The following is a 22,536-nucleotide window of genomic DNA, read 5'->3' as shown; positions in this document are numbered from 1 at the left end:
TTGGAACATTTGAGCGTAGACCTACCAGCCGTTTGCTGTGCTTAAAACGTGAAGGAATAATAGTTAAATCAACATTAAGGTAAACATTTTCACCTCCACTACACAAGTTTGATACACAACGTGGGGATTAAGTACTGTACACAATGCCCACATAAAAATAGTGAGTATACTGCGTATACCTGTCTATACACTCCACTCCACCACTGATGTGTATGTACCATACCATACACACACCAAACAGTACCAGTAACGAAGTGTCCCGAACCTAAACGTTGAACATGAATATGTACTGAAATAAGAGCAGTGAAGTGTCCCGAACCTAAACGTTGAACATGAATATGTACTGCTATAAGAGCAGTGGCGTATCCTTACCTGTCTGAGCCAATTGTTGTGTCCCAGTTTGAGGAGCCTGGGGAACAGACCCTCGGAGCGTGACCTCATGAACTGTTTCCACTTCCACACATACTTCTCCATCAGGTAACGTCTCCGCACCTCAGCCTTGTTCTGGGGCTTAGACGCCGTCTCCTGGCCTGGTGGACAAGTGTTATGGCATTGTTGAAAGGGATAGTTTGAATACCGTTTAAAAAAAAAAATCGCAATGACACGTATTAACAAAATAAAAGGTTTAAGGAAATACAGACAGACATTACTACAAGACAAAACAGCCCAATAAAGCAGGATGGTCTCGCTTGCAAATAATAAATATATATTTTTTTTTTTAAAGCTTGAAAAAGGTAGTGTTATGAGATTAGTGTGGTGTGTGACGAATCCAATACTTTAACGTGTATGTGGTACACATCACATTATTGTGGGAGCACCTCTAAGAGTGGGAATTAAGCTGCTTGAGAAGGTTTGAATCCTAAGCAACTTGCATACACATAGTCGAAGTACAATAGCAACATGGCTACTGTAGTAGGTCAAAGCTGTGTGATGGAAAACCTTGGTAGAGCATGGGTGGAGTAGGCATTGTGGTGATCCTGTGAAATTCTTTTCTTTTTCAGCTTGACGCCAATCCCTACTTCTCAATTAAAACAAATGTTTTTCTTTTTAATTTCCATCGTTTTTACACTGGAAGGTGATTATACAAAATTCTAAAATCACAACACTTCCACATACAAAAGGTCTTTTGAAAATGTAATTTGAGCTTCAAATTATATGTTTAAAAACAAATTACAGTCTTACGTTGGCTAACGTTATCTAGTTAACGTTAACTGGCTAGCATAGCAACAAAGGACGTTCGCTAGCTTATTTGTGCGTATTTGTTTGTGCTACTGGACATTAAGCTAGCTAGCTAAGCAAAATATCCGTTTGCAATTTTTTTGGATTACCTCAGCTTGAATAGCACCATATAGCTAGCAACAGTATCCACAGTAGCCTAGGTTTATTCACAATACACGTCTTATGACTGGCGGCCTGGTGGAAGCAGCGGTGTTGTTGCCGAGCAACCAACCTGGTGTTAGAACACATGTTAGCATTGTCAGAAATGCTACAATAAGGTAGCACATTGTTGGTTCTTAGACAGAAATGAGCAGAAATGAGAGCGATAAATTAATCAATTTAATGAAAACCAGTCCGAAAAGGTTACAAGTCTAATGATCACTTCATGGATGCTGTAGTCTTGATCTTATCCGACGTCTAGAGATATTGAGCTAGATCGGGGCAAGACGTGCATTTTTCTTTCTAATGCTAACGGCCCTGTTAAAATCCGGATGTGTGGTTCTTGTAACGGCCATGACGAGAGGTGGGGAGTGTGCTGTGTACCGGCCAATCAAGTTCATCTGCGACATTTCATTGACATTGGTGTCATAGTGGCTTTAGATATGATTGTAGGGAGATTTTAATTTAAAAACATTGAGCTTCAAATCAATCCCTGCTATAGTCGGGCAGACCGACCGATTTTCAAAAAATAAATAAAACCACATCTACTCACATCTTGCTGGAAGGCACTTTTTCCAGGCTTCATAAGATGCTTTGGGGTCCTTCTTGAGCCAGAGCTGGGCCTGAGCATGGATCTCATTGCAGTAGGGCTTCACCGTCGTCAGAGACTCCACAGCAGAATCCTGGAAAACACAGAAACACCTCATTTCCTGAAATTGACGACATTGACTGATCTATAAAATCAATCACCTAAAATCCTAAATGACTACTCATTATAATTTGTAGTCCTTTTACAAAATCACAGACTGCAATGTAGTCTCTCTCAAAAGTCGCCCAAGCCATTGCGAGGCAAGTATGACTGACTGACTAGTGCTATGTGGTGTAGTATTGTACCTTGTTCTTCTTGGAGGTGGGGGCAGGAGGCTTGATGAGTTTCTGTAGGATCCTTAAACACATCAGAGTAATGTTCTCCACCACTACAGGGGTCTTGATGTTCACGGCCATCAGGAACAGACTCAGGGCTACAGACACCGAGAGAGATGACGGATTATTAAATGACATCATTAAAAAGGGGAAAATAAGAGGATGAGAGAAGATGAGGTAAAAAAAAACTCACCACATCGCAGTCGTAGCTCCCAGCAGCCCCCCTCCTTGGAGATGGAGTCAGTGAGCAGTAGCATCTCATACTGCAGACTGGAGACCAGGTCAGGATTGGCCCAGTGGCCCTTCAGAGCAGCTGACACCTTGTGAATGATCAGGTCATTCATTTGCTGAGTGGCCTCTGGCTGGTCTCTGGTACAGGGAGATGCGGAGACAGATGAGAATGGGTTAACTTACTGGATGTGTAATGGAATGCCTAGACTTCAGCTCAGAGGGCTAACACAGGTCTTATAGCACACAGAATACCAAGGTTTTAATACTCGTTTGGGCTTATGTCCACTTGTGAGCTACGTGCATGTTTGGTTAGCTCTCCAAGCTAACACATAGGCATTAGCTCAGCAGGCTAACACTGTCTATGAGAACACAAACCACTACAGTACCTGGTGAGCAGGCAGACCAGTTGTCTGACCTCCTCTCTCATGGCAGCGGTACCTCTTCTCAGGTTGTACTCAAACAGCTCTCTGATGAGCCCCTGGAGCCCCAGGATCTGCCGGAGGGCTGGGTTGGTGGCCAGGGCCCTCAGGAGGATAATACAATGACCTGTCACGGCCGAGGCACAGCCATAACACTTGTTGGAGGAGGTGTGTCCACAGCCTAGATAGATAGATAGATATTTGTTATTAGTCTACCCAAAAGAAGGGGGAAAAAAAACACGTTCTCAAATAGTGGAAGTTACTTTAGATAAAAGCGTCTGCTACATGGCAAATTGGTCCCTAATGGGAAATTGATTTGCAGCAGTTGTAGAAAGAGACAGTGTGCATCCCAAAAATCGCACCCTTTCCTCGATATAGCCCACTACTTTTAACCAAGGCCCGTGCACTATAGGTGACAAGGTGGCATTTGGGATGCAGTCCTGGATCACAACATACAGCACAACAAGTGACGGTAAATACATAACACCAAATAGCTTCTATATAGAAATCCCAATGGAAGGGCATAACCAAGTCAGGTAAAGTAGTCTCTGTGTGTGTGTGTGTGTATAAAGTGCAGTACCTAACACAGACAGGGCTCTGTACTGGCTAGCTGTGAAGGTAGGCTGATGGGAGCTGGAACGAGAAGACTTGGTGGCAGCTTCACGCTGCTGCAGGTCGTACTCCAGGAGTTCTTTACGGGACGCAAGGACTTTCTGGAGGAGGTGGAGGAAATGGGGATGATGACTCTCTAAAAACTCATACAACATACTTGAACGTAGGACCTGCTTGTTTGAATAGCTGTGAAGCTCCATAGAAATAGAATCATAAAAAAAAAAAGGAGGTATCCTCATTCAAGTCAATGTTACCGTGATGAGTGAACTGACAGCCATATTGAGGCGTACCTATATAACCAGGAAGTAAACTAGTAAGTACAGGATTCAATCTGTGCTCATCACGTCGTCGTCCCCCCGGGGTCTCTCACCTGTATGATCTTAGAGAGCTCGTCGAAGGACGTCTTACAGTCTCCGCTGTACTCCTGAGCCAGCTGTTGGATGTGTCTGTTCACATTGGCCGAGGACGCTCCAAGCCCCGCCCCTGCTCCAGAATCATCCTATTAGGGGCATGACAACAGCATCGAAACGTCAGATACTAGTTCAACACTTCCAGTAAAACAGACACATTTTTCATGACGTTTTACTTAAATACAGAATAAATACAGAATAAATCCTATGGAACGATGCCATACAACTGCTAGGGTATTCTGAAGGTTTAAACTTGAAATGGTTGTGATATTTCGGTTGTTTTACCTACTCAAGTGAAATGCTAAAGTACAAAAAAAAAAAAAATGTCAAAATGTGAATCTGTGGAGGTGCGAATCAGATGAAGTTCATGTACCAGAGGGTAGTATCTGACCTGTGGTTTCTCAGGCGCCGCCTCGTTGACCTTTGACAGCAGACTCTCCAGCTGGGGTCTGTGTCCCATTAGCTGGTGGTACACGCGGTCAGCCTTGTCTAGCAGCGTGTTGATGTTGGTCACCGCCTACACAGAGAACAACACAAACAGCAGGCAGGCTTTGGTATCGTTTTCAACAAGAGGGACGTGACCAGGACAACAAGAGGGACGGGACAACAAGAGGGACGTGACAACAAGAGGGACGTGACAACAAGAGGGACGTGACAACAAGAGGGACGTGACCGGGGACAACAAGAGGGACGGGACAACAAGAGGGACGGGACAACAAGAGGGACGGGACAACAAGAGGGACGGGACAACAAGAGGGACGGGACAACAAGAGGGACGGGACAACAAGAGGGACGGGACAACAAGAGGGACGGGACAACAAGAGGGACGGGACAACAAGAGGGACGTGACCGGGGACAACAAGAGGGACGTGACAACAAGAGGGACGTGACAACAAGAGGGACGTGACCGGGACAGAGAAAATCGGGAATGTTTTTTTTTTTTTTTAAACTGTGTGTCAGGGTTGGGTTCGTGTTTATAGCTAACCTCTGCCATGATTCACTGAGAACTAGTTTGAGAAAGTCACATAAAAACGAAATGTGTTCACCTTCTTCCTGTCCTCCTCTGTCTCTATTGGGTCCACAGCACAGCAGGGCTTGGTGTACAACATGAAGTCAAAGCGGGCGTATTTACAGAATCCACAGGCGTTACATAGGAACGGATCCTTCTCATCATAATTAATGGACCTGGAGGAGGAGGAAGATGAAGAACCACATTCAGTCAGCATCAGTAACCAAAAACAACAAACTACACCAAAACTAAGTGTCCCACTAAGACATGAAGTGTGTACCCGATAGGACTAATCAGTAAGGACATTTCAATGATTTGGTTATTCAGATCTGTCCCTATTCAAGTAAGCCATAATATAACAAAATTCAATATTTCAGGGATCAAGTCTACTGGTTAGCCACCTGCACTTATGGCACTGGTAGACGTTTTCTCCACAGTTGCCACAGACGCCAGGGTTGGCGGGCACGGAGGCAGAGCAGCGCGGGCACTGGAGCGTCTCGCTGGAGGCCTGGTAGTTCTCGTAGAAGTCGGAGAACTCGATCATGAGGTTGGACGCCACGATAGGCAGCGGCAGGTCGATTTTGACCTCTGTCTGACCTGGAGTCAGTTGGACCTTCTTGGCCTTGTGCCAACGGGCAGGTCTGGGTAGAAGCAGATAGAGGTTACATTTATATAGGAAAACAAAATTTACAATTTAAAAAAAAGACTTGACGCTGTAGATCCATTTAGACTGATTCCGTTCATACAGAATTAAGACAGAACTGGGTCTGGAACGGTTCCTTGATAAAGCTCTCTCTGTTTCCAGTATACAGTTGGCGGTCTGTATTGTTGATTAGTATCTCATTGAATGGAATACAATCTGGTGAAAAAAATCTAATATATTGATTATCAACTATTGATACTGTACCATAATCGTTGTTGAAGACAGATATTTAAGTACATTTAAATAAGAACAACAGATTAGCCGGGTCCCAGATTTATTTGTTCCGTCTTGCCAACTCCTACGGTTGGCAAGACGCAGAACTGGGACCAGTTCTGCGTTCATGGTATAAACTCACTTGTTCTTCAGTTCTACGATGGCCTGTACGGTCCTGTTGTTGTAGTAGAGGCTGATGGTCCGGACCATCTTGGTCCTCTTCAGGTCTCCTATCTTGACCGTCACCTTACTGATGGTGTGACTACTGATCAGCTTGACCACTTGCTGGGTAGTAGTGTATCTAGTGTCCACCTTGATGGACGACAGCTTGATGTTCTGAGGAGACAGAGAGAAGACAGAATGAGTATTGGATACATAGAAAATGGGAAAGATGTGCCTTCCCTACCAAATGGAATTAACACACAACGTTGAGTGGATTCAAAACACTTCAGCCAGAAGTGTGTGTTTGATCCCTCCCTCTCATGTATTTATTAGTAATGGATTGGTGCTACCCTGAGTTACCCCCCCTAAACATTACTTACACCAGTCCATTCTTCTTATATCCACGAGGGGAACTATGCGAGTGCACACTTTGTGGGAAGTGTGGAGAATTGGGAAGCAGCGTTAGACTGTACTTACAGAGAAGGGCACTTCAGGATTGTTGCACACCAGACAAGGATCACTCTCCAGGTAGAAACCATCAAACTCCACCAGACCTGACAGGGTACTACAACACAGACAGAGTTAGTATTTAAACCAGACCTGACAGGGTACTACAACACAGACAGAATTAGTATTTAAACCAGACCTGACAGGGTACTACAACACAGACAGAGTTTGTATTTAAACCAGACCTGACAGGGTACTACAACACAGACAGAGTTAGTATTTAAACCAGACCTGACAGGGTACTACAACACAGACAGACAAGGTTAGTACTTCAATAACAAACAAAACATGGAGACACACAGCTGTGGAAGCTAGTTTGATATATTTAATTTAACCATTATTTAAAAACAGGTTAGTCTTGAGATAAAACCTATTTTGTAAGGGAAACCTATAGTTAAATATACTGCAGCGGTAGTCTCCACTAGTAAGGTGAATGGAGGATACAGCTATATCAGGGTTAATGATGATGATAGTTTGGTCTGTATTCAGCCGTACCTGTAGATGTTAGAGTTGGGGTGGGTGGTCAGGATGTGGTTCTGGGTCCTCAGGATCTCCACAGCTTTCTGGGAATACTCCTTTAACTTCTTCTCAGTTTGAGGGGTCTTCAGGGAGAAGTATCCGAGCAGGTCTACAAACTGAGCGGCCTTGCGTCCGTAAGCGGGCAGCTCTGGCCAGATGGCCCAGGTCAGGTCCAACAGCAGATCCTGCTGAGACTTACTGGAGTTCCTACAGAGGGAGAGAAATATGGTTTAGCTTTGAGGCAGGTATTGACAATTTGTAGATGGTGTAAGATATTGTAGTCCTGCAACAGTCTTTTCTGACCAACCAAGCACGAAAAACACTTCAAGAAACTGGCAGAAAACCATTGTGTGTAGGAAGCTCTCTAGGTTCAGGCATGGTCTAGAACGAAGTAGGGCCTGCACATTTAACTGTTACAACAAATACCTTTTACTAGGCTAATGTGTGTGTACTAGTGCTGACAGGGCCTGTTTGGCCCTGTCCGGGGGTATCATCGGATGGGGCCACAGTGTCTTCTGATCCCTCCTGTCTCAGCCTCCAGTATTTATGCTGCAGTAGTTTATGTGTCGGGGGGCTAGGGTCAGTCTGTTAGATCTGGAGTATTTCTCTTGTCTTATCCGGTGTCCTGTGTGAATTTAAATATGCTCTCTCTAATTCTCTCTTTCTCTCGGAGGACCTGAGCCCTAGGACCATGCCTCAGGACAACCTGGCATGATGACTCCTTGCTGTCCCCAGTCCACCTGGCCGTGCTGCTGCTCCAGTTTCAACTGTTCTGCCTGCGTCTATGGAACCCTGACCTGTTCACCGGACGTGCTTGTTGCACCCTCGACAACTACTATGATTATTATTATTTGACCATGCTGGTCATTTATGAACATTTTAACATCTTGACCATGTTCTGTTATAATATCCACCCGGCACAGCCAGAAGAGGACTGGCCACCCCTCATAGCCTGGTTTCTTCCTAGGTTTTTGGCCTTTCTAGGGAGTTTTTCCTAGGGAGTTTTTCCTAGCCACCGTGCTTCTTTCACATGCATTGCTTGCTGTTTGGGGGTTTTAGGCTGGGTTTCTGTACAGCACTTTGAGATTTCAGCTGATGTACGAAGGGCTATATAAATCAATTTGATTTGATTTGATTAGTGCTTTTCTAGGTCGGTTTGGTTTCAGTTCGACTATAAAACCAAATATTATGTTTTGATTATTTAAAAATGTAAAATATATTTTTTCCCCCTTTTTAATGGAAATTCCACAGCCAAAAATAGTGAACATTGAACTGCCAAAACATTGAAAATATTCTATAGTCTCTGTCAGGTCCACATATGGTCGACATCAATAGAAGAAATTACACTACTATTTCAGGTGTCTGATGGCTTTAGAATTTTCCATTTCTTAAAGTCAACATCTTAACATCAGCAGCCAGCGTTATCTCTGTACTCCTCATACTGCTCTGTCTTCAGCTATCCTATTTAGCTAGGCTAGCTGCACAGCTGTCTGACTAAATCATTTGACTAGTAGTTCTTCAAAGTAGATGAGGCATACCTTCACGAACTCTCTCTATTCTCTCTCACGTCGTTGTGTACTTTCCTCTTTCATGTGGTCTATGTGCATCTATCCTAACTCAGCAGGCGTAGAAGTCTATCCATGTCTGCCTGAGCGGGGGACTGGTGCAATGGATTATGGTCATTGCAGTTAATTACCAAGTTACTGAACTAGGTTAAATATTTGATTAATGAAAACTACAACTCCCTTCAGCCCAGCGTCCCATATAGTTGAGTTGATTTCGCTCGTGAACGATTTGATTTCTCTTTAGAGAAACGGCGAGTTGGCTTCACAAAGAAACCAAACTAAATGTAAGTTATTGAACTGACAATTAGTTGTTTAATAACCCCCAAATAATAATACAAAATGTCGGTTAATCGCACTAGTGTGTACTACTGTACCTTTATGTAGTGTGAGTACATACCTGTAGATATGCAGCGCGAGACAGTGGGCTTGCCAGCGCACGGCGGAGGAGTTGGACTCGAGCAGGAAGCAGCGGAGGAACTGGATGAGAGTCTCTTTGTCGGCAAACTTGTTGAGCTGAGAGACCAGAGCAGTACACAGCTGGTCCTCCTGGCTACCCACACCCTCACCTGGAGAAGACGACAACAACATTTTAGAGAAAGACTTACTTAGAGCACAAACAAAACAAACACTTCAGACTACAGTAGCAAGTATGTTTCTCAAAACACAAACACTTCAGACTACAGTAGCAAGTATGTTTCTCAAAACAAACACTTCAGACTACAGTACCAAGTATGTTTCTCAAACTTACAACAAATGAAAGGTTTAAGGATAAAGAAAACCCACATTTTAAGTCAAGCATTTTCTAACAATCAAAAGACATTAAAACAATCAACACATTTCCAACGATATACAGCCATAATTATTTTTTTTAAAGTAACCAAGGTTAGAATATGATGAACTCTGGTGTCTCTCTCCTCACCTTCTTTGTCTTTCTCCTTGTCCTCCTTCTTGCTCTTCTTGCTTGAGGACTTGCTCTGAGAGGACTGAGTCCCAGTGCCCCCAGACCCTCCTCCTGAGGAAGAGGAGGAGGAAGAGGAGGCCAGGACCTTGCTGCCACACAGAGCACAGGATAGCAGCTGGAGGAGCACCGGAGATACTCCCTCATCTACCAGGAAGCTGACCTGTAGTAGAAAGTACAGTATGGCTGGAGAGAGAGAGGGGAGTGGGGGAGAGGGAGGGAAAGGGGGAGAGGGAGAGTTAAAAAGACAAACTAACTAATCCATGCCAACTGAAACTCTCACAGTAGAGCACAGATTGGCTTGGCTCGATAATAGCAAAAGGATAGGGTTACACTTCAAGAAATTCACACTTGAGAGGCATAAAGGCTACCCGGGTTACTACTTGAGAGGCATAAAGGCTACCCGGGTTACTACTTGAGAGGCATAAAGGCTACCCGGGTTACTACTTGAGAGGCATAAAGGCTACCCGGGTTACTACTTGAGGGGCATAAAGGTTACCCGGGTTACCACTTGAGAGGCATAAAGGCTACCCGGGCTACTACTTGAGAGGCATAAAGGCTACCCGGGTTACTACTTGAGAGGCATAAAGGTTACCCGGGTTACCACTTGAGAGGCATAAAGGCTACCCGGGCTACTACTTGAGGGGCATAAAGGCTACCCGGGTTACTACTTGAGAGGCATAAAGGCTACCCGGGTTACTACTTGAGGGGCATAAAGGCTACCCGGGTTACCACTTGAGAGGCATAAAGGCTACCCGGGTTACCACTTGAGAGGCATAAAGGCTACCCGGGTTACTACTTGAGAGGCATAAAGGCTACCCGGGTTACTACTTGAGGGGCATAAAGGCTACCCGGGTTACTACTTGAGAGGCATAAAGGCTACCCGGGTTACCACTTGAGAGGCATAAAGGCTACCCGGGTTACTACTTGAGAGGCATAAAGGCTACCCGGGTTACTACTTGAGAGGCATAAAGGCTACCCGGGTTACTACTTGAGAGGCATAAAGGCTACCCGGGTTACCACTTGAGAGGCATAAAGGTTACCCGGGTTACCACTTGAGAGGCATAAAGGCTACCCGGGCTACTACTTGAGAGGCATAAAGGCTACCCGGGTTACCACTTGAGAGGCATAAAGGTTACCCGGGTTACCACTTGAGAGGCATAAAGGTTACCCGGGTTACCACTTGAGAGGCATAAAGGCTACCCGGGCTACTACTTGAGAGGCATAAAGGCTACCCGGGTTACTACTTGAGAGGCATAAAGGTTACCCGGGTTACCACTTGAGAGGCATAAAGGCTACCCGGGCTACTACTTGAGAGGCATAAAGGCTACCCGGGCTACTACTTGAGAGGCATAAAGGCTACCCGGGTTACTACTTGAGAGGCATAAAGGTTACCCGGGTTACCACTTGAGAGGCATAAAGGCTACCCGGGCTACTACTTGAGGGGCATAAAGGCTACCCGGGTTACTACTTGAGAGGCATAAAGGCTACCCGGGTTACTACTTGAGGGGCATAAAGGCTACCCGGGTTACCACTTGAGAGGCATAAAGGCTACCCGGGTTACCACTTGAGAGGCATAAAGGCTACCCGGGTTACTACTTGAGAGGCATAAAGGCTACCCGGGTTACTACTTGAGGGGCATAAAGGCTACCGGGTTACTACTTGAGAGGCATAAAGGCTACCCGGGTTACCACTTGAGAGGCATAAAGGCTACCCGGGTTACCACTTGAGAGGCATAAAGGCTACCCGGGTTACTACTTGAGAGGCATAAAGGCTACCCGGGTTACTACTTGAGAGGCATAAAGGCTACCCGGGTTACTACTTGAGAGGCATAAAGGCTACCCGGGTTACTACTTGAGAGGCATAAAGGCTACCCGGGTTACTACTTGAGAGGCATAAAGGCTACCCGGGTTACTACTTGAGAGGCATAAAGGCTACCCGGGTTACCACTTGAGAGGCATAAAGGCTACACGGGTTACTACTTGAGAGGCATAAAGGCTACCCGGGTTACCACTTGAGAGGCATAAAGGCTACCCGGGTTACTACCTGAGAGGCATAAAGGCTACCCGGGTTACTACTTGAGAGGCATAAAGGCTACCCGGGTTACTACTTGAGAGGCATAAAGGCTACCCGGGTTATTACTTGAGAGGCATAAAGGCTACCCGGGTTACCACTTGAGAGGCATAAAGGCTACCCGGGTTACTACTTGAGGCATAAAGGCTACCCGGGTTACCACTTGAGAGGCATAAAGGCTACCCGGGTTACTACTTGAGAGGCATAAAGGCTACCCGGGTTACTACTTGAGAGGCATAAAGGCTACCCGGGTTACTACTTGAGAGGCATAAAGGTTACCCGGGTTACTACTTGAGAGGCATAAAGGTTACCCGGGTTACTACTTGAGAGGCATAAAGGCTAAAAATGAGCACGAGGGAAGAGCCATGAACTTACAGTCATCCTTCATACAGAACTTCTGCCAGTTGATGGTCCTCTGGGTGGCTATCTCAGCACAGGCCTTCAGGTGCTCCATCTATTGACAAAAACAGAGAAATTCAAGTACAAGAACAAGTCGCAAAGATATATATATATTTTTTTTTAAAGATGTAAGACTGAGGCATTGGGGATTAATCCAAAAAAAACGAGATGTAGACACTCACCAGACTAATGAGCGTGTCGTACTGCAGGGCGGAGCCGGAGGTTGCCGTGACGACGCCGGCGCGGAGGAAGATGCCCTGTTCCTCCAGGAGTTTCTTGATGCCGCGGACGTGAGAGTCCAGCGTGTGCAGGTCCCGGAGCTGACGGTACTTCTCCTTAGAACCACAGATGAACAGGAGCAGCTTCCTGACCTGGCGTCTCACGAAGGGCGTCTGCTGAATCATCAGGTACTACACAGGCAACCATAGATGGTAGAAGGGGTGTTAGTGTGTGTGTGTGTGTGTGTGTGTGTGTGTGTGTGTGTGTGTGTGTGTGTGTGTGAGCGTGCTAGTGGGAAACAGAGAGAGATTGAGAGAAAAAAAAAAAGTGTGTGTGATCATGTACCTCAGACAGGAAGTAGAACCAGGAGTGGTCGAAGACGGGAGGCGGGATGCGGGGGTTGGTGTCAGCGATCTTCTTGATCTGATAGGGTAATCTCAGAACCATCTCAGTCAGCAGCTGGGAGTAGGCCTCAAACACATCAGCAGCATGACCCTGAAAAAGAGATCGAGACGAGACAGGAGAGACAGGAGACCGACAGGAGAGAGAGAGAGGAGAGACAGAGACAGGAGAGAGAGAGAGAGAGAGAGGAGAGAGAGACAGGAGAGAACATACATGAAGTAAATAGACACACAGAAACACAGTGTCTACCAATCACTTTACATCCTAAATATCTACTCATTATGTGATCAAGATGATCCATTCAGCACCATTGTTGCTCCAACTGAACCCCTCAACATGCTGAAACAAAGTCCGTGCAAAACCAGTCCGAGGGCTGCACTCAACAAGATTACGTTTCTGGAAATCATGGTTGGGGTTTCCTCTTACCTTGACGTACTGCCTCAGGAAGAAAGGGCTCATGTCCGGAGGTGAGGAGGAAGTGTGAGGTTTGAGGAGCTGGGAGGCTGCCACAGACTCCTCCTCTTCCTGCTGGCTCTTCCAGAAGTCCAACAGAGACTTGAGGACGTGGAGACAGTAGTCTATCGCCCCCTGACTGAGTAGAGCTGTGGCCGTGGCGTTGGAGATCAGAGAGGACGACTGGAGAAGGGGATGTGATCAGGGAAACAGAACAGATCAACATAAAATTCCATAGGAGGCTATTTTGAAAAGGTAGAAAAGTCTCTTTTTGCAGAAATCACTCCATTTCCTGGTTGCTACAATTGTAACAGTTCATCTAATTTCTGTTTATGACAAAACAAGCATGTATAGTGTAGAGAATCATTGTACCATCTAAACTGCTGTGAAATATATTTTCAGCTGTTTGAAGTTGGTGTTCAAAATCGGAAGTAAAAAGACGCAAAATCAAAACTGAAATCTGCAATATTCAACTTTTTGGGTGACCCGACCAAATTCACATAGAAATGTGTGTTATGAAATCAGTCATTCTCATCGAAAGCAAGTCTAAGCAGCGGTAGATGTGTTCTATGTGCGCTAATTCTATGCTTTCCATTTCTGCGTCTTTTACTTTCGCTTTTGTACACCAGCTTCAAACACAATATTTTTTGGTTATGGAAAATATATTTCACAGCCGGTTTAGATGGTACAATGATTCTCTATGCTATACTTGCTTGTTGTGTCATAAACTGAAATTAGGTGAACTGTTACAATTGTAGCAACCAGGAAATGGAGGAGTGATTTCTGCACAGTGCATCCTTAAGAGGGGAAGCATAGAAATAGCACAGATCTCTACCACTTAAGACTTAAGGCTTTCAATGAGAATGACAGATCTATAACTCACATTTCTATGTGAATTTGGTCATATTGCAGCTTTAATAAAAAACATGTATCTACTTTATTGTCCTCTATGAGTGACTGAATATAATTCTCTCTTCTGGTCAATACAGAAAATCATGATGTTTTTATTTTTATTTTTGGTAAATATTGGAGGAGAGGAAAGCCCGTACCTCAGAAGAAGACTTGGATCCAGACTTGGTTCTGGACATGAACACAGAGAGCAATCTCATGATGACCAGATGGACCTCGTTGATGGGGCTGCGCTCGTTCTTCTTGGACACGTCCTGAAGGCGAAACAAAACAACAACAAAAAAAAAAAACGGGGGTGAGAGACAATGAAAAAGGGACACACACACACCAAGGCTGTTTCTAACGGCTGTTCCGGTGACCGTATTACCGCCACACTGGTGGTCACAAGTCATGACCGCAGTCAAATTACAGGCAACCGTTTAGTCACGGTAACTAGGCTTCTCCAAAACTGCGCTCTAATGCTGCTGCTGGTCATTAGTAGCCTACCAAACTTTAACTGCCTGGTGCTCAGCACTCTATTGTCCCTCTAATCACTCTGACATCAATGCAAATGTCACCGAAAATCAAATCCTTCATGAGAGCCCAGGAGCTCATGTTGCGCAACATTTCTATAGGCTATGCAATTGTGTGAGAAAACAGAGTGATGGCCTCTGTTAAAAAGAGGAGGATCCCATCAGCTTTCTATAGGCTAGGCCTACTGTATTTATTTCTCAACCTTCCTAATATTAAGTACGTTGCTTATCTTTACAACAGGAGTATATCCTACCTGGCTGCCATGAAAATAAACCACGGGGAAAATCGTCCTCCATTCGCTATTTAAGTGCCTAGACGTTACTCGCCCGTCAATTCCTTTCTTCTGCATCTGTGTTGACCCATTTCCTCTCAAAGCTCCAATGTGCTTTGAGAGGAATCGAGGAAACGAGGACGGAGCAAAGATTTGACGGCGTCAACACACACACGCGGTAGGTACCTTCTTGTGCATGCCCAGCTCGGTGATGAGTAGAGCCAGCAGGTCGTCCAGGGCTCCCTTGTCCTTGTCATCTTCTCCATCCAGGTCAGAGGTCAGCATCAGGACCACCTGCATTACATTGACATTTCAGTCATTTAGCAGAATGCTCTATATCCTGAAAGACTGAGGGTAGGTTCCAAATGGCACCCTATTCCCTATATAGTGCACTACTATAGACCAGAGCCCTATTCCCTATATAGTGCACTACTTTAGACCAGGGTGCCATTTGCGACAGCCTCCCAATCAGTACGTTCAACTAAAGTAAAAAAAAAAAAATATGAATATCACGACAGTTCCAAATCCTCCCAAAGAGTCGGTATCTGCAAAATCATTGGCAGTAAAAAAAAAAAGACAAGTTTGAGTGGATGAAAGGCCAGTACAACAGTAATGGGCTAGTACCTGCATGTAAGGGATAGCGTGGACTCCTCCTACACTGTCCAGCTGGGGCAGGTGCTGTAGGAGTCGCTCCAGCAGCATCAGACGGACCATGTGGAGTCTGGGACAGATACAAGAAGAACGTCAGAAAACAAAGCAATCCAAACAATTCTACTTACTACACTGTTGCCATAGAGACAACAGGCGTGGTTAGATATGCAGTACCAGTCTAAAGTTTGGACACATCTACTCATTCAAAAGGTTTTTCTTCATTTTGACTTTTTTTCTACATTGTAGAATAATAGTGAAGACATTAAAACTATGAAATAACACACATGGAATCATGTAGTAACCAAAAAAATATCAAAATATATTTTATGAGATTCTCCAAAGTAGCCACCCTTTGCCTTGATGACATCTTTGCACACTCTTAGCATTCTCTCAACCAGCTTAATGAGGTAGTCACCTGGAATGCATTTCAATTAACAGGTGTGTCTTGTTAAAAGTTAAGGAGGAAAGAAATTCCACAAATTAATGTGTTTGAGTCAATCAGTTGTGTTGTGACAAGGTAGGGGTGGTATACAGAAGATAGCCCTATTTGGTAAAAGACCAAGTCCATATTATGGCATGAACAGCTCAAACAAGCAAAGAGAAACGACAGTCCATTACTTTTTGACATGAATGTCAGTCAATCTGGAAAATTTCAACAACTTTTAAAGTTTTCAAGTGCAGTCGCAAAAAACATCAAGCTCTATGATGAAACTGGCTCTCATGAGGACCACCACAGGAAAGGAAGACCCAGAGTTACCTCTGCTGCAGAGGATCAGTTCATTAGAGAGTTACCAGCCTCAGAAATTGCAGCCCAAATAAATGCTTCACAGAGTTCAAGTAACAGACACATCTCAACATCAACTGTTCAGAAGAGACTGTGTGAATCAGGCCTTCATAGTCAAATTGCTGCAAAGAAACCACTACTAAAGGACACCAATAAGAAGAAGAGACTTGCTTGGGCCAAAAAACATGAGCAATGGACATTAGACCTCTCCCGCAACGTGATCAAGACAAAGGAGATGATTGTGGACTACAGGAAAAAGAGGACCGAGCACGACCCCATTCTCATCGACGAGGCTGCAGTGTAGCAGGTTGAGAGCTTCAAGTTCCTTGGTGTCCACATCACCAACAAACTAACATGGTCCAAACACACCAAGACAGTCTTGGAGAGGGCACGACAAAACCTATTCCCCCTCAGACTGAATATATTTGGCAAAATCTTCAAAAAGGTTCTACAGCTGCACCATCGAGAACATCCTTACTGGTTGCATCACTTCCTGGTATGGCAGCTGCTCGGCCTCCGACCACAAGGCACTACAGAGGGTAGAGCAGACGGCCCAATACATCACTGGGGTCAAGCTTCCTGCCATCCAGGACCTCTATACCAGGCGGTGTCAGAGGAAGGCCCTAAAAATTGTCAAAGACTCCAGCCACCTTAGTCATAGACTGTTCTCTCTGCTACCCCACGGCAAGCGGTACCAGAGTTCCAGGTCAAGGTCCAAGAGGCTTCTAAGCAGCTTCTACCCCCAAACCATAAGACTCCTGAACATCTAATCAAATGGCTACCCAGACTATTTGCATTGTCCCCCGCCTCCCCCTATTTTACACTGCTGCTACTCTCTGTAATTATCTATGCATAGTCAATTTAATAACTCTACCTACATGTACATATTACCTCAACTAACCGGTGCCCCCTGCATATTGACTCTGTACCGGTACCCCCCCCCCCCCCCTGTATATAGTCTCGCTATTGTTATTTTACTGCTGCTCTTTAATTACTTGTTACTTTTATTTCTTATTCTTATCCGTATTTTCTTTAACTGCATTGTTGGTTAGGGGCTCGTAAGGAAGCATTTCACTGTAAGGTCTACACGTGTTGTGTTCAGCATTTCACTGCATGGAGGAGGTGGTGTGATGGTTGTTTGCAGGTGACACTGTCAGTGATTTATTTAGATTTCAAGGCACTCTTAACCAGCATGGCTACCACTGCATTCTGCAGCAATACGCCATCCCATCTGGTTTGGGCTTAGTGGGACTATCATTTGTTTCTCAACAGGACAATGACCCAAAACACCTCCAGGCTGTGTAAGGGCTATTTGACCAAGAAGGAGAGTGATGTAGTGCTGCATCAGATGACCTGGACTCCACAATCACCCAAACTCAACCCAATTGAGATGGTTTGGGATGAGTTGGACTGCAGAGGGAAGGAAAAGCAGTCAACAAGTGCTCAGCATATGTGGGAACTCCTTCAAGACTGTTGGAAAAGCATTCCCGGTGAAGATGGTAGAGAGAATGCCAAGTGTGTGCAAAGACGTCAAGGAAAAGGGTTGCTACTTTGAATAATCTATGATTCCATGTGTGTTATTTAATAGTTTTGATGTCTTCACTATTATTCTACAATGTAGAAAAAAGTAAAAATAAAGAAAAACCCTTGAATGAGTAGGTGTGTCCAAACTTTTGACTGGTACTATATGCACAGATATCAGATACGCAATCAAAAATCTCCTTAGAGATTCTTCTTTCCGTGAGAAGTGATGGTCAATCGCAACGTTTCTAAGGACCACCACTGCAAACAGTTCAAAGTTCAAAAATGGGGAAAGTCAGTGCCTTGGTGGTTCCTGACCTGTTGCTGGTGTGGATGTCCCCCTCTGTCTCGCCGTCTCCGTCCGATCCGTCTCCCTCCTGCTGGGCTGTGGTGGTGCTGATGGCCCCTGTGCTGGAGCTCACACTGCCTGGTCCTGCTGGGTGGCCCTCAACGGTTGTGTCCCCGTACGCACTGCTACGGCCTGACGCTAGAGAGAGAGAGAGAGAGAGAGAGAGAGAGACGAGGAAAGAAGACGAACATGAGGAAACAGACCTCCGCCAAGTGCCTAGGACTTAGTGGTTTAGTGGGTACAAGGCTAGGGATTAGTTGTGATTCGATTTGGCTTAAAAAGTGCATCCTTCCTGCCTCCTTTCCTTGAAATAATAACTAATTAGACAGATGAACACAACAGCTCCACCACGTGGCGTTCACATGTCCAGTCATTTCTAAAATCAGATCACTTCCAAGGAAAGCAGGAAGGTCATTTGAACAGGCCATTTACAGTTTCCTCTGTGTGTCAACTCACCACTGTGTTCTCCTGCCACTGAGTCGATGGCAGACCCCCCGCTCTCGGACCCAACGCTGCCCCCGTGCTCGGCCGGAGAGGTCCGTAGCGTAGAACCGTCCGTGGCGGCCGTGCTGCCCTCATCGTCTGATGCTGGGGCTGGAAGCATAACCACAGCTGTTACAGGAAAAATACCCTCCCTCCTCTAGAAGCATAAGCACAGCTGTTACAGGAAAAATACCCTCCCTCCTCTAGAAGCATAAGCACAGCTGTTACAGGAAAAATACCCTCCCTCCTCTAGAAGTATAAGCACAGCTGTTACAGGAAAAACACCCTCCCTCCTCCCTATTCTGCTTTTTTGTTAATGGAATAGAAGCTGAGTCCAGTTGAGTCCAACTGAGTCCAGTTGCCCAAACCCAGATTAATCCTAGTCTTGAACTACAAGACACTTTCAATGGAGAACCAATGGGGATTAAAACCGTCCCTGAGAGTGGTGTTTTAAAACAGATTTTAAAAAGTTGGTCGTAGTCTGTGTGTAGAATGAGCTTCATTACCTGATGCGGTGGTGTCTGACAGGGTCCCTGCATCCAGAGAAGAAGAGCTGGGAGCCTGACCTGACAGACCTAGAGACTGGAGACCTAGGGCACTGCTGTTGCTGCCTGGATCAACCCATAACAACACCACAACATCATTATCAACACAGCTAAACATTCACACAAACACAGCTCACTGCTACAGTGAGTCTGACCTGACAGAGCTGGAGACTGGAGACCTAGGGCACTGCTGCTAGAGCCTAGAATATTACAACTACAACAGGGTTGTCAAACCTCAACTCCCTCACACAGACAGCGGTTTGTTGATCCAGATTCTAATGGCGATGCTAGGATTAGCAAACTATGCTGTCATGTCAAGCAAGGGTACAGAAACAGTCAGTCGATAAACATCATAGGTAACTTTTCCAGGCAAAAGATTATTGGCAAACCAGATTAAGGTACCACAATATGTATTATCTGGACTGGAGTATTAATTTTAAAAATATGAATATTCAAGTGTATGACTCTCACGACGGTGTGGTATTAGTGAGTATTGACCTTGCTGGTCTTGCTGAAGACTCAGCGCGATGGCCAGCTCCACCATGGTCTCGTCGTCAGCGTCTGGGGGGATGTCCAGCATCGGGGGGAAGCCCTCGGCTCCGGCCAGAAGAGCCTCCAGCGGAGACGGGTTGCCATTGTTCACATTCTCCGCTGTCTCCAGAACCATGGACTCAGACTGGATAGAGATACACAGACCAGACATAACAGACAATAAGCAAACCCTGTCAAAATGACAGATAACGTTTAACATTTTTCCATCATGAACAGTATTTTGGTGTGTGTTTATATAAATATATATATTTTTTGTACATATCACAGATGTTAATATGGCTATTTGCAGGGCCTAAAATGTACTTTTTGGTCCACCAGCCACTGTTGCAGATATATTTAAAACTCTACCAGCAAACCAGATTTTTTTTTTACCAGCCCCCCAAAAAATGTCCCTCTAAAATTATACCAACACAAAAAAAAAAAAAAAACAGATGAGCATGCTTTGTCATGTTTCTAAAACAATACATATATTAGTAGCAAGATGTAATGTGACAAATTGTTTAAAATCACATTTTCTGTGACCCTGAGTCTTTTAACAAAAATATTACTGAGACAAAAATGTTCACCTGCCCCTTTAAGGGCGGGATGTTACCGTGGTAATGCGACTTGAGTCCTGTTTGTGCATGAGGAGTGGACACTAGATTACTACAGCGTGCATGAGGAGTGGACACTAGATTACTACAGTGTGCATGAGGAGTGGACACTAGATTACTACAGTGTGCATGAGGAGTGGGTGAGGAGGAGTGGACACTAGATTACTACAGTGTGCATGAGGAGTGGACACTAGATTACTACAGTGTGCATGAGGAGTGGGTGAGGAGGAGTGGACACTAGATTACTACAGTGTGCATGAGGAGTGGGTGAGGAGGAGTGGACACTAGATTACTACAGTGTGCATGAGGAGTGGACACTAGATTACTACAGTGTGCATGAGGAGTGGGTGAGGAGGAGTGGACACTAGATTACTACAGTGTGCATGAGGGGTGGACACTAGATTACTACAGTGTGCATGAGGAGTGGGTGAGGAGGAGTGGACACTAGATTACTACAGTGTGCATGAGGAGTGGACACTAGATTACTACAGTGTGCATGAGGAGTGGGTGAGGAGGAGTGGACACTAGATTACTACAGTGTGCATGAGGAGTGGACACTAGATTACTACAGTGTGCATGAGGAGTGGGTGAGGAGGAGTGGACACTAGCGATTGGACCAGACTCACCACCATCTCAAAGAGACTCACCACCATCTCAAAGTCGCCATGGTCGACCTCACCCTGCTCCTGACTCTCCTGCCTGCCCCCATCTCCTCCCGTCAGGCCCGACGGCTGCATCTTGTCATCAACATCATCCTCATCATCATCGTCTTTGTCTCCTGGAGGAGGAGGAACAGGGAGAAAGAGATGGAGGAACAGGGAGAAAGGAGGAGAAAGGAGGAGAACACACAGTGTCGATGGAAACATTTAGTGGTTTCTGATTTGTCCAAGCCTTCGCTCCGAAAACTAAGAGATTAATAGAGCAGAAGATGTTGAAAAAATATTCTAAAATAAAGAAAGAAAAACTGAAAAGTCTAAACAAAAGTATCTTTTTTTATTTATTTTTATTTATACCGTTCTGAAATTAACTTGCAAACACTTTCTGGCTGTTCTATTGGTCTAGTTAAGGGCTATCTAACCCTGTTCCTGGCAAGCTGCCGTCCTCCAGGTTTTCATTCTAACCCCAATCTAACACACCTGATTCTAATTATTAGCTGGGTTGATAAACTGAATCAGATTAGTTACAAAATGGGATTCGAGTGAAAACCTACAGGAATATTGCTCTCCAGGAAAACAGGGTTTGAAAGCCCTGGTCTGATTCAGGGGTAGGAGATACCTACCCATGGGTGTGTTGGAGCGAGGGGGAGACGGAAGAGTCACGTGGCGGCGTTTGTTCCTGGGTCGGAGCACTCGGATCAGGGCCTGCTTACAGGCGAAGCTAACAGACGTGTCCTGGAATACAGAACAGAATAAATCACTTTTTAAAAAAAACATAATTTAAGTGCTATTTAGCTAAAGAAACAAGTTTGAACACAGAAAAAATGCAGATCCAGAATCAACACAGCAAAAAAATGACTATTGCAAATCTATTTTTCACAGGTCTATGTCTAAAGTGTAACTGAGGAACATACGGGACACAGTAGCATCTGCATGTAGATCTTGGAGGCAACGTTAATGTAGTCCAGCTCGCAGGTGCAGAACCCATGGATGATGTCCACCAATGCGTTTACTGTAGCTTCAATGTGGGTCAGACCTGGAGAGGAACAACAATGGATCGATTGACGATTAATATAAATTTAGTCTTCACAAACATCCATATTTTTTTATATTTTTTTTTACAGCAGATCAAAAAAGTTCTAAGTAGAACACGCCGTGCGCCAAAACAAATCCAAAGTAAAACAAAAATGTTGGTTTGAAAATATGTCACCAAACTGAATACTACACAGCTATGAGACGATGCTAGAGTACCTGGCAGACAGACAGGGGCCAGGAAAGACAATGTGAGTTTACCTGGCAGACAGGCAGGAGCCAGGAAAGACAATGTGAGTTTACCTGGCAGACAGGCAGGAGCCAGGAAAGACAATGTTAGTTTACCTGGCAGACAGGCAGGAGCCAGGAAAGACAATGTGAGTTTACCTGGCAGGAGCCAGGAAAGACAATGTGAGTTTACCTGGCAGACAGGCAGGAGCCAGGATAGACAATGTGAGTTTACCTGGCAGACAGGCAGGAGCCAGGAAAGACAATGTTAGTCTACCTGGCAGGAGCCAGGAA

General features: G+C 45.1%; 1 protein-coding gene across 1 annotated transcript in view; it reads right to left on the bottom strand.

The window, feature by feature from the left end:
* Positions 1–22,536, bottom strand: part of LOC115165305 (E3 ubiquitin-protein ligase UBR4-like) — a 125,507-nt gene that overhangs the window by 23,318 nt on the left and 79,653 nt on the right. The window contains 29 exon segments of the mRNA XM_029718365.1: positions 373–530; positions 1,931–2,060; positions 2,272–2,399; positions 2,495–2,670; positions 2,919–3,132; positions 3,532–3,664; positions 3,934–4,062; positions 4,365–4,490; positions 5,020–5,158; positions 5,384–5,623; positions 6,041–6,234; positions 6,538–6,625; positions 7,063–7,293; positions 9,049–9,217; positions 9,571–9,795; positions 12,058–12,136; positions 12,264–12,491; positions 12,646–12,795; positions 13,129–13,338; positions 14,205–14,318; positions 15,035–15,142; positions 15,473–15,569; positions 18,123–18,291; positions 18,610–18,747; positions 19,143–19,247; positions 19,680–19,857; positions 20,974–21,104; positions 21,606–21,717; positions 21,897–22,018. Of these exon segments, the coding sequence (XP_029574225.1) occupies positions 373–530; positions 1,931–2,060; positions 2,272–2,399; positions 2,495–2,670; positions 2,919–3,132; positions 3,532–3,664; positions 3,934–4,062; positions 4,365–4,490; positions 5,020–5,158; positions 5,384–5,623; positions 6,041–6,234; positions 6,538–6,625; positions 7,063–7,293; positions 9,049–9,217; positions 9,571–9,795; positions 12,058–12,136; positions 12,264–12,491; positions 12,646–12,795; positions 13,129–13,338; positions 14,205–14,318; positions 15,035–15,142; positions 15,473–15,569; positions 18,123–18,291; positions 18,610–18,747; positions 19,143–19,247; positions 19,680–19,857; positions 20,974–21,104; positions 21,606–21,717; positions 21,897–22,018 (4,421 nt within the window).

This window comes from Salmo trutta, chromosome 28 (genome assembly GCF_901001165.1).
Source record: "Salmo trutta chromosome 28, fSalTru1.1, whole genome shotgun sequence".
Classification (NCBI taxonomy): Eukaryota; Metazoa; Chordata; class Actinopteri; order Salmoniformes; family Salmonidae; genus Salmo; species Salmo trutta.
Note: the sequence above shows the minus strand (reverse complement) of the source record. Positions and strands in the feature narration are given on the sequence as shown.